At 44.2% G+C, this 14275-nt stretch overlaps 1 protein-coding gene across 6 annotated transcripts in view; it reads right to left on the bottom strand.

The window, feature by feature from the left end:
* OGDHL (oxoglutarate dehydrogenase like) overlaps positions 1–14275 on the bottom strand; it is a 327706-nt gene that overhangs the window by 177984 nt on the left and 135447 nt on the right. For all 6 annotated transcript variants that reach the window (XM_029609443.1, XM_029609440.1, XM_029609442.1 and 3 more), the window contains 3 exons: positions 14020–14174; positions 9802–9948; positions 4288–4378 (listed from right to left, as the gene is read on the bottom strand). In XM_029609443.1, the coding sequence (XP_029465303.1) occupies positions 4288–4378; positions 9802–9948; positions 14020–14174 (393 nt within the window). The remainder of the gene's footprint in view (positions 1–4287; positions 4379–9801; positions 9949–14019; positions 14175–14275) is intronic.

Raw genomic sequence — 14275 nt, 5'->3', positions numbered from 1 at the left:
ATGTATATTACATATTTTGTTCTATGTTCCGGTTATTACCCCATTGTTTACTGTAAACCGGCTTGATGTGATGTTATCACGAATGCCGGTATAGAAAAAATCAAAATAAATAAATAAATAAAATTTTGGATCAGTGCTAACAGCTAATGCATTCAGATCTGAAGCTGAATTACTAAGAATATGAATAAAATTGCTAAGAAGTACATCTTTCACTTCATCCCATTAGCTTTGCCCTGGGTTAGGCTGACCATTCCCTCTGTAACGATCCCCAGAGACCAAATTAGCACTTTAACAAGTAAACCACTAAGGCCAGTAGAAATCTTATTTGGACGAGCATGTTTCTGAATGACAAATCATGACTGTTTTATGAAGAGATGTAGGACATTAACGGCTGAATTTTAAAAGCCCGGTGCACGTAAAAATCGACACTTACGCGTGTGGCCGGGCCCTGCGTGCACCGCGTGCATTTTCAAAAGAGCACGGCTACACGCGTAAGTGCTGATACGCTAACAAGTGCCGGGCACTGAAAAAGGGGCAGGCCAGGGGCATGGTCTGGGCAGGGAGGGGCGGGACGGAGGCCGCCTGGGTCAGCAGCTATTAGCCACTGCCCCGGGGAAGCAGGCGCCGGCAGCTGGCCAGCGCCTGTAAATTACTTCTGCTCCCGAGGAGCAGTAAGCAATAAAATACAAAAATTGAGGAAAGGTAGGTTAGGTTTAGGGGGTGGGGAGAAGACGGGAAGGGGAAGGAAGGTTAGGCAGGGGGTTAGGGAAGTTCCTTCCCAGTCCGCTCCTTAATTGGAAAGGACTGGGAGGGAACTGGGGAAGGCCAGATTGTGTCGCTGAGCATACTTTGCAAAACTTCACCCCCTCTTGTTCGCGCCGCCGGCACATGCACGCACAGATTATAAAATCTGGTGCACATGTGCGTGCGGCCAACAGATTTTATAACATGCACATGCCGGCGTGCACATGATATACAATTAGTGCGTCCATGTGCAAGCGCTGGGAACCGCACGCACATGGACGCGCGTGCACATCTTTTAAAATCTACTGCTATATGTTTTAAACACGAGTTAACAAACATTTGGTGCTTCCATCATAGGTTTATAGTAAGAATTTTGGGGCTGATGTAATAAGATGCGCTGAAGCTGCCGTGGGTTTATGCGTGCATGTACGCGGGTTTGTGTGCACGTTTTCCCATGCAAAAGCCTGTACGGGGACGTAATAAGGGGTTTGTGCGCGGGGAAAAAAGCATGTACAGACACGCAGTTTTTCCTGCGCGAATGCATAACAGCATGCAAAGGAGCCGATTAGCTAATCATAGGCAATGCAGGGAGCAGCACTAATGCCAGCGCAGGTTTTTTAATGCGGGTTTTTTACTGTCATGGTCAGGGCATGAGTTAAGTGTCAGCACAGACTCAGGGGGCCTGTGTCAGTATTCGAGCATCCTGAAAACCACCTAGCTGAGCACCTAGCTCGACGACCTAGTGGCCAGCTTAGCTGGGTGCCTTTCTGGGCGCCCGATCGTATAGATTCGCAACCAAGTAAGCGCCTAGCTTAGCGCCTGAGCGGCACAAAAAGCTAGGCACCTTTCTGGGTGCCCAATTGTGCAGATTTGCGAGCAACTAAGTGCCTAGCTCAGCGCCTGAGTGACAAGGTAAGCTAGGCACCTTTCTGGGCGCCCGATCGTATAGAATTTTCTGCCATAAACAGAGAATGAGCGGCTTGATAAGCACCTAGCTGAGCACCTATCTTGGCTTCAGAGTGGCCAGCTTAGCTAGGCACTTTTCTGGGTGACCAAGCAGCCAGCATCACAAGGCGCTTTTCTCGGCAGCCAGCTTAGGTAGGCACTTCCCTGGGCAGACAGATACATGGCCAGAAGAGCAGCAAGATTGTTAATTAACTCACAGCCAAACTGAGCACCTCTCTCACTGCTATGCCAGTGTGAATTAGGATCCATGAAAATATTTGCCATATTTTCTGCAGCACAGTTATTTGACATTAAAAATACTTTCCAGGGTCACACTTTCACTTTAGAGGGAGACCCATTCACTCGCTTGCTTTTATGCGCAGATTATCGGCACGGGTTTTGAGGGCGAATGCGGCCACTTATTACATAGGCCCTTACCGCGCTTAGGTACGTGATTTATCTGTATGTGCATGGATTTCTGCATGCAAATCATTTGCATAATTTCTGTTTTTTTACAGCTCACAGAAATGGCAGCTTCAACCGCGCTTGGTGATCAAAACCCGCTCTCATAACTAGCGCCTGCTTTGCTGTGGGTCTTATTACATCAGTCCCATTATAAAGGGATGGTAATTTTCAGCAGCCTATGAACAAAGTACCCACGGACTTTAGCCTGAATTTTCACAGCAGTCAAATTCTTGGTTACTGCCAGTATGCATGGCAACTTACACCTGCTCCTGACCCGGAGCGCCTCTCTCTAGACTAGGAAAAAGTACACCTGAAATCATGTCCTGCACATACTTTTCCCAGACTACCCCTCACCAAGATCATTTTCATAAAGCAGATTTACACACACAACCCAGGGTTTATGTGCTTAAATTCTTTTGAAAATTGTTTCTATTGAGAGTAATTTTCAAAGGCAATCCTTCAGGTAAAACAAAGCTTTTCCAGAGGAAATAGCCTATTATAAACGTTTTTGCCCTATATGCAGATAAACTTACGCGCACAAAGCCTGTATATTTTTAAAGTTACCAGCAAACCCTTCCCAGTGGTACAGAAAGGTTTGCACTTGCACACCTACTTCTGTATTTTCAAAAGTATGCATGTAAATATCCTCGGAAAAATTCTATACACAAATTAGCAGGTGTAAATGCATGCAGGTAGTTCTGACAGACTAATTTTCAAAGTGAAGTTATGTGCATACTTTCTCTTTGAAAATTGTTATAACTTATGGGGTACATTTTAAAACAAAGTACGCCGGCGCGCGCAAGGGGGTGCACATTTGTGCAAATTGCGAGAGCCGAGCCCTGCGGAGCGGCCTCGGAGGGAACTTTCCTTCCGCCTCCCCCCCACCTTCCCCTACCTAACCCTCCCCACCCCGGCCCTATCTAAACCCCCCCTACCTTTGTCACACAAGTTACGCCTGCTTGAAGCAGGCAAAACTTTGCACATGCCGGGCCGGCTGCCGCGCACCATGTTCTGGTCCGGGGCTGGTCTGAAGGCTGTGGCCACGCCCCCGGAACGCCCCCGGGCCAAAACCATGCCCGCGGCACCGCCCCCGGATGACGCGCCGACCGTGTCACGCCCCTGACACGCCCCGACACGCCCCCTGACACGCCCCCGATGACGCGCCAACCGCGTCACGCCCCCAGCACGCCCACCCCAAGAAAGCCCCGGGACTTGCGCGCCGGAAGCCTATGCAATATAGTCTCAACGCGCGCCGGGGCGTTTAAAAAGATTACACGTGTACCTTATGCGCGTAACCCTTTTCAAATCCGGCCCTATGCGTGTATTTAGCTTATGCATACTGTTACAAAATTGCCCCCAATGTGCTCAAATGTCCTTCATGATATCCCTCAGGTTGGAAATTACAGCAATGAAATGATCTTGCAAAATATGGCAGACTTTAAATTAGGATGTGAATTCTTTTTGAAATGACTTGAAAAATGTAACAACACACTGTGTTTTGATTTGTGTTGTTTCAAAAGAAATGAAAAGAAAACTCCAATTAAATCTGCTGGCTTTTTTTTCAGTTCAGAATGCAGCTCTGGCGTGGTCTACCGCCGCCACCAAAACACACCCCACCCCCAGCGCTGCTGAAATAAAAAAAAATGAAGCCCTCACCTGCCAGGAACAAATTGGGCTCACTAATGCTCTATTTCTATTTCTTGCAATTCCACAGATAGGGTAAGATGGATCTGGGGAAGGTGGGGAGATAGGCAAAGGGTTGGAGGGAGAGAAAGTTATTTTTTTTATTTGTCAGAGCTGGGAGAGGTGGCAATTTGATAGCATGGGGGAGGAAGGAACCCCATCTTTGTTTCCTTTATTTTTTTTTTTTGTATTTTTTTGTTTTTATTTTGTTTCAAGTAAATAAAATGAACTAAAATAAACATCAAACAAAAAAGGAATTAAAAATTCAAATGAAACAAAAAAATGTTTTGCCATGCACATTCCTACTTTAAATTTGTAACATTGTGCACTGAAGATGAAAGAGGCATTACTGTCATTTTCGCAAGATCAAAATTCAAATCTTATAACCTAAAACTAGGTAAAATTATTCCTTTTCCATACATCAGAGACCTGCAAGAAGACACACTGTACCTCATCAGATGCCTCCAGTTTTGGATCAAACTGGCAGAAAATCTGTTCTAACTCCTTTCGGATCACATTGGCCAACACATTGAGTCTTCCTCTACAAAATATTCAGCAAGGAGATAGATGAAGCAGTAAATGTAATATCCGAAACACAAGGCCATTTTTTGGAGACTAACAAATGGGCCGATACAGTACAGTGCGCTCCGACAGAGCGCACTGTTAGCCGGCATTTGGACGCGCGTTTTCGACGCGCTAGCTTTACCCCTTATTCAGTAAGGGGTAATAGCGGTCCAAAACGCGCGTCCAACCCTCCCGAACCTAATAGCACCCACAACATGCAAATGCATGTTGATGGCCCTATTAGGTGTTCCCGAGCGATTCAGTAAGTAAAATGTGCAGCCAAGCCGCACATTTTACTTTCAGAAATTAGCGCCTACTGACTTAATATCATGGCGATATTAAGTCGGAGGTCCCAAAATGTTAAAAAAAGTAAAAAAAAAAAAAAACAATTTGAAATAGGCCCGCGGCTCGTGGGTTGAAAACCGGATGCTCAATTTTGCCGGCGTCGGTTTCTGAACCCGTGGCTGTCAGCAGGCTCGAGAACCGATGCCGGCAAAATTGAGCGTCGGCTGTCAAACCCGCTGACAACCGCTGCTCCTGTCCGAAAAGAGCGCCTCTTTTTACCACCGAGCCTAATTTAAATAAATTGTTTTGCTGTATCGCGTGCACAGGAGAGTGTCCTGCGCTCGCCCGCTCTCCAGCGTTTTTTACTGTATCGGCCTGAAAGTAAGAAATACAACAGAAAGAAGTTTGTCTCGTTATATAAAACTTACCAAAATACACTTCACAGAATAAAGAATCCGAACCATTAACAGCAAACTGGAAATATCTTGAGGTTAACATTCAAAGCCATTTACCCAGAAAACTCACACATCAGCCATCTAAATAACAACTTTGGATATTCCCCTTGCTCATCCAGCAAAAGTTAGTTGGATAAGTCATTATCCAGCTAAGATTTAGCCAAATAAAAAGAACAGTGTGTTGGTGGCATTCCGGGGCAGGGCTGAATTAGCCAATTAAATTATCCAGCTAATTCCAATATTTGCAATTTAACTCAAAACATGCCTGAGAGCAGGTCCAAAATTAGCTGGTTAAGTGATGACCTGCAGGTGAAGATCACAGGCTTATTGGCCCCTTTGCATTTCCGTTCCCCCTTCCACCCGCACTTTTCCAGCATATCTATTTATTCATTTTATATTCCACAAATCCATAAATAGTTCAACATGGATTACAATAAAACATACATAATAAAAACATTAATAAAACAGATAACATAAAATAATAAAAACAGCACATAAAATATCGCCACGCAGCCTGAAGAACTTTCAGCTTGAATGCACTGGGAGGGGTGCCCTGGAATCTACCATTAAAAATGTGACTTGACACGTGAGCGGGTGGGGTGGGGGGCAGTTGGCAACAGCCCTTTTAATTTTTACCTTTCTGGAATTGGAGAGGGTTGAGGAGGAGCCTGCAGGCTCAGCCCAACAAGGCCAAGCATTTGGAACTCGGGTAGGAGGAGGAGGGGGAGGCAATGGTAGAGCCACAAGGACCACAATCTCTTTTTTGGAACTCTGCAGGTCAGTACTTAGCTGGCTACATTTTTTTGAATATTGCTGGTTAAGGCTAAAGTTATCTGGCCATCCGTAGCCAGATAACTTTAAATCTAACAGGATATTTTTTTGAATATCACCAGTTTGAAGCCACGTTATCGGCTACAGTTAGCTGGATAACTTTAATTGGGGATATTCAGTGGCACATTTATCTTACTGAATATCCCAGATAGCTCATCTAGCTAACTTTAGCCAGATAGGTTATATCCATTTTCTGCGTCTTTGAATATTGGTCTCTTTATAACATATTAGCATGTCTGTATTTTATTATCACTGGAATTAAATGTAGCAATTTCATAATTTATGTGAAAGTAACTCAACAAACCTGAAGATAATCACTACCAGGCAGTAACAAAGGTCTTAGTTACTAAATACACAGTGATACCCAGGCTTAAGGTATTCCTTGCCAACCTCACTGGCATGCTGGTAGGGGCCGCCACTGTAGCAACAGTCATCTTTCCTCCATCTCTGAGTCCAAGTGTGCCACCTTTGCAGCATGCCCTGGACAAACTGGCATGGGACAGGGTATCCAAAATTGGATCCCTGCATTACAGCAGACAGCAAAGCAACCTGAGCCACAGAGCCAACTCATAGCATTTTAACAAAGTGTTCACAGATCACCTCAGCCTATATTCAATTTTATTTAAGCAATAAAACATGGAAACTATTCATCTTTTCTCCAAAAATGTGAATATAATATGATTACTATATGTAAAGAGATATTGTGATGCCAAAGTTTTTTACAGACTTTGTGATCACAGCCCATAACGCGATTGTGACATTCTTGTCAGGATACTGCAGTGCTTTGCTGTTTTCCTCTGTAGCCTACAACACCTGTAGAGACCTGGTTTGGCCTCTGTTGGAAACAGGATGCTGGGCTTGATGGACCCTTGGTCTGACCCAGCATGGCAATTTCTTATGTTCTTATGTTCTTAAGTGGTGATTGTTGGAGATTTTAAACTGCCGGACATAGACTGGAGAATCCCTTCTGCAGAATCTAACAGAAGTAGAGAGATTGTAGATGCACTGCAAGGGGCTCTGTTCAAACAAATGGTAATGGAACCCATGAGGGAGGGAGTTATACTTGATTTAGTGCTCACTAATGGGGCTAATGTCTCTAATGTCCGGGTGGGTGCCCATCTCAGCACCAGTGATCATCAAACGGTATGGTTTGATATCGCAAACAGGATATGGAGAAGTCACACGAAGACCCAGCTTTTCCATTTCAAAAATACAGACTTTGTTGAAATGAAGAAGTACCTGGAGGGAGAACTAGAAGACTGGGAGAAAATGAGAGCGATGGAACAACAATAGGCCAAACTAAAAGGAGCAATTACAAAGGCAACTAATCTATATGTTAGAAAAGTACACAAAAGCAAGAGAAATAAGAAACCTATCTGGTTCTCAAAGGAGGTGGCTGATAAAATAAAAGGAAAAGGAAGAGCATTCAAGAAATATAAAGGATCCCAAAGGGAGGAACACAAGGAAGAATACCTGGTGAAACTGAGGGAGACGAAGAAAGTAATCAAGAAAGCAAAAAGTCAAGCAGAAGATATGCTTGCCAAAGAAGTAAAGCAAGGTGACAAAACATTTTTCAGATACATCAGAGAAAGGAAAAAGGTCCGAAGAAGTATAGTGAAACTGAAAGGTGAAAAGAATCAATGTATGGGGAGAGACAAAGAAATGGCAGAAATATTAAACAAATACTTCAGTTCTGGGTTCACTAAAGAAGACCTGGAGAAGGACTGTTGCTAGTTAACAAGAAAATGGAGGGGAGTGGAGTAGATGAAATTCTGTTTACAGAAGAGAATGTATGGGAACAGCTAGGAAAACTAAAAGTGGAAAAAAGCCATGGGGCCTGATGAGGTTCATCCCAGGATACTGAGAGAGCTCAAAGATGTGTTGGTGGGTCCTCTGCATGACCTATTCAATAGATCCCTGGAAACGGGAGAGGTACCAAATGATTGGAGAAGAGCAGTGGTGGTCCCGCTTCACAATAGTGGGAGCAGAGAGGAGGCTGGAAACTACAGGCCAGGTAGCCTCACTTCAGTGGTGGGAAAGTAATGGAGATGCTGCTGAAGGAAAGAATAATGAACTATCTACAGTCAGAAGAATAGCTGGACCAGAGGCAGCATGAATTCACCAGAGGAAGGTCCTGTCAGACAAATCTGATTGACTTTTTTGATTGGGTAACTAAGGAATTGGATCAAGGAAGAGCACTCTATGTCATCTACTTGGATTTCAGCAAAGCTTTTGATACAGTTCCACATAGGCTTGTGAATAAAATAAGAAGCTTGGGAGTGAGCGCCAAGGTGGTGGCCTGCATGTGATGATAAATGGAACCTACTTTGAAGAGAGAGCGGTGTTAAGTGGCGTGCCGCAAGGGTCGGTGTTGGGACCAGTCCTTTTCAATATCTTTGTGAGTGACATTGCGGAAGGTATAGAAGGTAAAGTTTCTCTTTTTGCGGATGATACTAAGTTCTGCAACACAGTGGACATGCCGGAAGGAGTAGAGAGAATGAGAAGTGATTTAAGGAAGCTTGAACAGTGGTCGAAGATATGGCAGCTGGGATTCAATGCCAAGAAGTACAGAGTCATGCACCTGAGGTGTGGTAATCCAATAGAGCTGTATGTCTTGGAGAGTGAAGGACTGTTGTGCATGGAGCAAGAGAGGGACCTTGGGGAGATAGTGTCTAGCGATCTGAAGATGGCGAAGCAATGTGACAAGGCAATAGCTAAAGTCAGAAGAATGCTGAGCTGTATAGAGAGAGGAATAACCAGCAAGAAAAAGGAAGTGATAGTCCCCTTGTATAGGTCCTTGGTGAGGCCTTACCTGGAGTATTGTGTTCAGTTCTGGAGACTGTATCTCAAAAGGGACAGAGACAGGATGGAGGCGGCCCAGAGAAGGGTGACAAAAATGGTGGTGGGTCTCCATCAAATGACTTATGAGGAGAAGTTGAAGAACCTAAATATGTATACCCTGGAGGAGAGCAAGTGCAGGGGAGATATGATAGAGACCAGATACCTGAAAGGTTTTAATGATGCACAATCAACAAACCTTTTCCGTTGAAAAGAAATCAGTAGAACTAGGAGTCACGTAATGAAACTCCAGCGAGTACGACTTAAAACCAACATCAGGAAATATTTCTTCACGGAGAGGTGGTGGACGCCTGGAATGCCCTTCTGAGGGATGTGAAGACAAAAATGGTGAAATATTTCAAAGGGGCATGGGATAAATACTGTGGATCCCTAAAGACTAGAGGATGGAAATGAAGAAAAGAGTGCATGGGGGTAACTTGCTGGTGTGGCGGTTACTAACCTTAACCAATAAGCCTTCATATTAGTGATGCAACTCCATTATTGCTCTCTGCTTTAACGGCAGGGGGAAAAGGGGAATTAGATTCAGACAGCAACCAACAAGGACATTGGATTTTATGGTCTAGGAAAACAAATAAGTATGGGGGTAACTTGCTGATGCGGCTGTTACTACCCTTAACCAATAAGCCTGATACTTTGGATGCAACTCCAACATTGCTCTTTGCTTCAACGGCAAGAGGTAACAGGGAATTGAACTCAGACAGCAACCAAGGGCCCTGACTTTGACGGTTGGGTAACTAAGTAAGGAGGTGACCTGTACGGCACAGCAGATTCTACCATAAGCTTGCTGGGCAGACTGGTTGGACCGTTTGGTCCTTTTCTGCTGTCATTTTCTATGTTTCTATAGCTACCCAGTTCATCTTCACAAAATACTCAGTTCTCCACTAATATGGAGTTGGAACACACAAACCATTCCCATGCTATTGTCTCCAATGCTATGCCAGTAGGTCATTTATTAAGATTTCTAAATTACCTGTGTGGCATCCCCAATATTGCATATTCCACTCCCAATTCACTGGATTTATCAAGTATGGTCTTCAAAGCAGGGATCAAAACTTCACATCCTTCTAAGCCAAACCTTTTCTCTGATGACCACTTGCGAGCAAGAAAATCTTCAAATCTTGTGAAAAGATAGCACAACACAATATGCAAAGAGTTATGCAATATGCAAAGAGTTATGCAAAATTTGCATTTACAATAAAAAGAAAGATCTTCCAAGAGAACAGACACAAAAAAAATAAAAAGGGAGCGCAAAATGTATAAAATGACCACATCACTCCACTTTTCAGATTTTGATGGTATTCTGAAACCTGGCTGAATTGAAAAATAGTACATGTCAGCTGATCAATGTACTATCTTCAAGTCATCAGGGTCAGGTCATGTCACTCCAGAACCTTTATCTCATGTTCCTAAGCATAGCAGCCTCAATTCTGCAAATTTTAACTTCAACCAGAAAGGAGAGGGAGAGGGTCAACTAATGGCAGTAACAGGAGTCAGGGCCCCCCCCACCCCCAAGCAGCACTGGGAGGAGGATTCCCCTGGTCTGGCCACAGGAAGACAAGATCCCAACAGTGACCACTGGAAACAGAGACCCCACAGGAAGAGATTCCATATGCTCACTGTCACCATAACCGAGCCTCCTACTTCTCCTCCACACCCATCGTCCACATACCGTACACGGGCCATGAGGACAGAGGAGGAGGAGATGAAGCAGGGGGTCACATGCTCTCTCCATCTGACTCCCTGCTGCTGCTGCATAGAGAGGGAGGAAAAGATAAGGACCGTCGAGCTCTCATTCTGCCTCCACCATAGCAGGCTACAGAAATGTGCCTAGTATGATGCTACAGGGCAAGTTCAGGCCCAGGCCCTGTAGCAGATGCTGTAACAATGTCAGAGAAGAATGTCAGAACGTGATGAGGGAAGACATTTTTCACCACAAGGAGAAGTAAACTTTTCTGTTTATATTGTATGTTTTTGGAAGAGCAATCTAGAGCCAGAGCACTGCTTTGAGCAGCTGATCCTAACCATAAAACTATCCTGTGTACAATTTGTATTTCTGTGATAACAGAATTGCATAGGTGTCTTCTTTTTCTGTACTATAGAGCTCCTTCTGACTCAGCTATTCTCTCTTGAAGGCAGCCCCTCCCCAAGTAATATTTAGCTATTTTACCTCTGAAATATATTATGAGGCCCATATTCAGCAGCAAGGAGAGAGTGGATAAGTTGTAAGGGCAAAAGTATCTGGTAATTTCACTCATATTCAGCAGAACGCAACCGGTTATGTGCTCTATTGAATATATCTGGATAAAGTCCAAGTTATCCGGACAAGTTTAGACTGCTCTTTTTTAAGTAATACGGGTAAAATTATCGGGATAAGTTTACTCATATACTCAGCAAAACACAACCAGTTATGTATTGCATTGAATAGATAATTCCTGGTTCATTCTTTTAAGGTTATTTTCTTTTTTATTTGGTCTGTTCGGTACTAACTTCATTCCTGGTATATTTGAATGTTTGCGCTTTTCAGATTCATGCTAAAATTAATCCCCCCCGAGGCAGCCGGGTGGCGAAACACGGGACCGTGTTGGGGGACCTGCATTTAAAGCTTGTATCACAATAAGGAGTTGCCAAATAAAAAAAAAGAAAAAAGAAAATAACCTTAAAAGAATAAACCAGGAATTATTTATTTCTTGCACTTATATGGATGCTGATTATTGAGAGTGCAAGTAACGCTTCTGTGTGTGTTTGCATTGAATATACCCAGATAAAGTTACCCAGGTTATCTAGATAACTCTCTGACACAATCAGCTGAATAGCAGCATTATCTAGCTAAGTTATCCAAGTAAGTTAGCCCCACTCCCAGAATGCCTTCAATTTATCCAGGTGAGTTGTACTTGGCTAAAAAGTTACCCGGAGCAGCAGGAAATTCAAATCCCACAGTTTGTCCGGCTAAGCCCGAACTTAGCCGGAGAAACCACTTGGGACCTTTATATATTTAGAACTGGGGACCCATTTGCACCATATTCTGTTGTTAGCATTGAGAAACACAGGTATACTGCTGCTTTACGAACATGTACCATTCAGGTTTGATTCCCAGAGAAAGGCTTCTGCTGCCTGGGCTGGCCAAGGCCGGGGATTCTGTGGAGGGAGTGATCATAGCTCCTGAGGGGAGGGAATCTCAACCATCGCTCTACAGTGAGATCTAGAGGGCACACTCTGGAGGGAGCTACAGCTCATGGTCCCTGCTACAATAGCAGGGTAGATTTTTTTTTTTGGGGGGGGGGGGGGGGGTGGCAGATATAAAAATAAGGTAAAAAAAAAAAAGCGTGGGTAGTTAGGGATGAAGATTCAAGACACCATAGCTCAACCTAGGCTGGTTCCAATTGGGCTAAAAACCCACAGAATCAGGAAGAAAACTTCCAGGCCAAAATATAGAAAAGAGGATTTGCTTTTGGGGGAAGGGTTTTGATTTCCTACACATCGAATGCAATCATATGATAGGTCAATTTGCCGACCCTGGAGAAGCAGCATTTACCGTGCAGTGTTTGTCAATTAGACTCTCTGCCACTCCCACACCTGGATTTATTATTATGCCATTATTTATTATTAGCTAACATTAGTTAGTTCTTAGCTAACTTCCAAAGTTAGCTAAGAAATTTCCAACTCTGAAACTTCTTCCTCCCACCCCACCAAACCCAGCTGAATTTATCCGCCCAAATTCACAGTCAAAAGGGACAGCTCTGGAGGCATTCCCGAGGCAGTTTTTTGATTTAGTTGGTTAGCTTGGATCTTCAGTCCTAACCGGCTGCATTTAATGGGGTAACACTGGCCGCACAAAACAGCAGGCCTAAATCTATCCAGATAAATGTAAGTGAATTTTCTGCCACAAACCTAGCTGGTTAGGTTTGGCTGAAAATCTGTCTCAAGACATCAGGGAAAATCATCCAGTTAATTTGCCTGCTGCACAGATTTTTAAAAATTGACACAAGGCCTTTATCGAGAATGATTATACAGCTACAATGATCCCTTTACTCAAGATTAAACTTTCTTTTTGATTTTATGGTTTTTTGGGGATTTTGTTTTACAGCAGTGTTAAGATTGCTCCCTCTGGATTTTGGTTTTATTATCCCAAAGGCCTGCTCTCTTTCTCCACCATTCATTACCATTACCTATTTCTGGACCTTGCAGCAGTCAGCTTAATAGTCTGAGAGTAATCTTTTACAAATCCGAGAGAGGCTGCTTTTAATCCAAACTTCTGATGTATTCAGATGATTGGTGATTTAGCAGTTTGCATTCAACATTTAGGCGCTCTAACAGGTCGATACTGTAAGACCGCGGGAGAGCGGACGAACGCCCGCTCTCCCGGCGCGCGCACCAGCCCCTCGCCGGTGCGGGCGATTCAGTATTTAAATGAGGTGACGCGGGAAAAACGGGGAAAAGGAGGCGCTAGGGACACTAGCGCGTCCCTAGCGCCTCCTTTTTGTCAGGAGCGGCGGCTGTCAGCGGGTTTGACAGCCGACGCTCAATTTTGCCGGCGTCGGTTCTCGAGCCCGCTGACAGCCACGGGCTCGGAAACCGGACGCCGGCAAAATTGAGCGTCCGGTTTTCAGCCCGACAGCCGCGGGCTGAATTCAATTTTTTTTTTTTTTTTTTTTTTACTTTTTTTTACTTTTGGGGACCTCCGACTTAATATCGCCATGATATTAAGTCGGAGGGTGCACAGAAAAGCAGTTTTTACTGCTTTTCTGTGCACTTTCCTGGTGCCGGAAGAAATTAGCGCCGACCTTTGGGTCGGCGCTAATTTCTTAGAGTAAAATGTGCGGCTTGGCTGCACATTTTACTTACTGGATCCCGTGCGCATACCTAATAGGGCCATCAACATGCATTTGCATGTTGAGGGCGCTATTAGGTGCCGCGGGTGGGCCGCGTGTTTTCCTCCCCTTACTGAATAAGGGGTAAGGGAAAACACGCGTCCAGAGCAGGCTGACAGTGCGCTCCGACGGAGCACACTTTACTGTATCGACCTGTAAGTTTGTTCTTCTAACTGCTCTATCTGATTCTCTCAATTTAAACTCATTTAATGGGGATTCTTTCTAACTTTCCAGGAGTATCAGTGTGGTGCACTAGAAACATGTCCCTTAACAGCTATGCGCTCTTAAATAGTTACTCTCTGAATTAGACTCCATCCTACCTCGTAGAACGCACCAACCTAGCCAACAGCCTTCGTTTTTGCTCATTTGTAAACTGTATGATGTCTGGAACTTCATACTTCTGCCGGATCCACTGGCACTGCTCCGCATCATTGATAAACATGAACTCCAGACCAATGGACCGACAGTAAGAGTTCTACAAAGTAAATCCAAAAACATAAAAAAATACTAAGCATTCCATAGGAAAGTTGTGGTTTTACCCTACAGGAGATGGCTGGTCCAAACTAATGAAATAAT

Source organism: Rhinatrema bivittatum, chromosome 7 (assembly GCF_901001135.1).
Source record: "Rhinatrema bivittatum chromosome 7, aRhiBiv1.1, whole genome shotgun sequence".
Classification (NCBI taxonomy): Eukaryota; Metazoa; Chordata; class Amphibia; order Gymnophiona; family Rhinatrematidae; genus Rhinatrema; species Rhinatrema bivittatum.
Note: the sequence above shows the minus strand (reverse complement) of the source record. Positions and strands in the feature narration are given on the sequence as shown.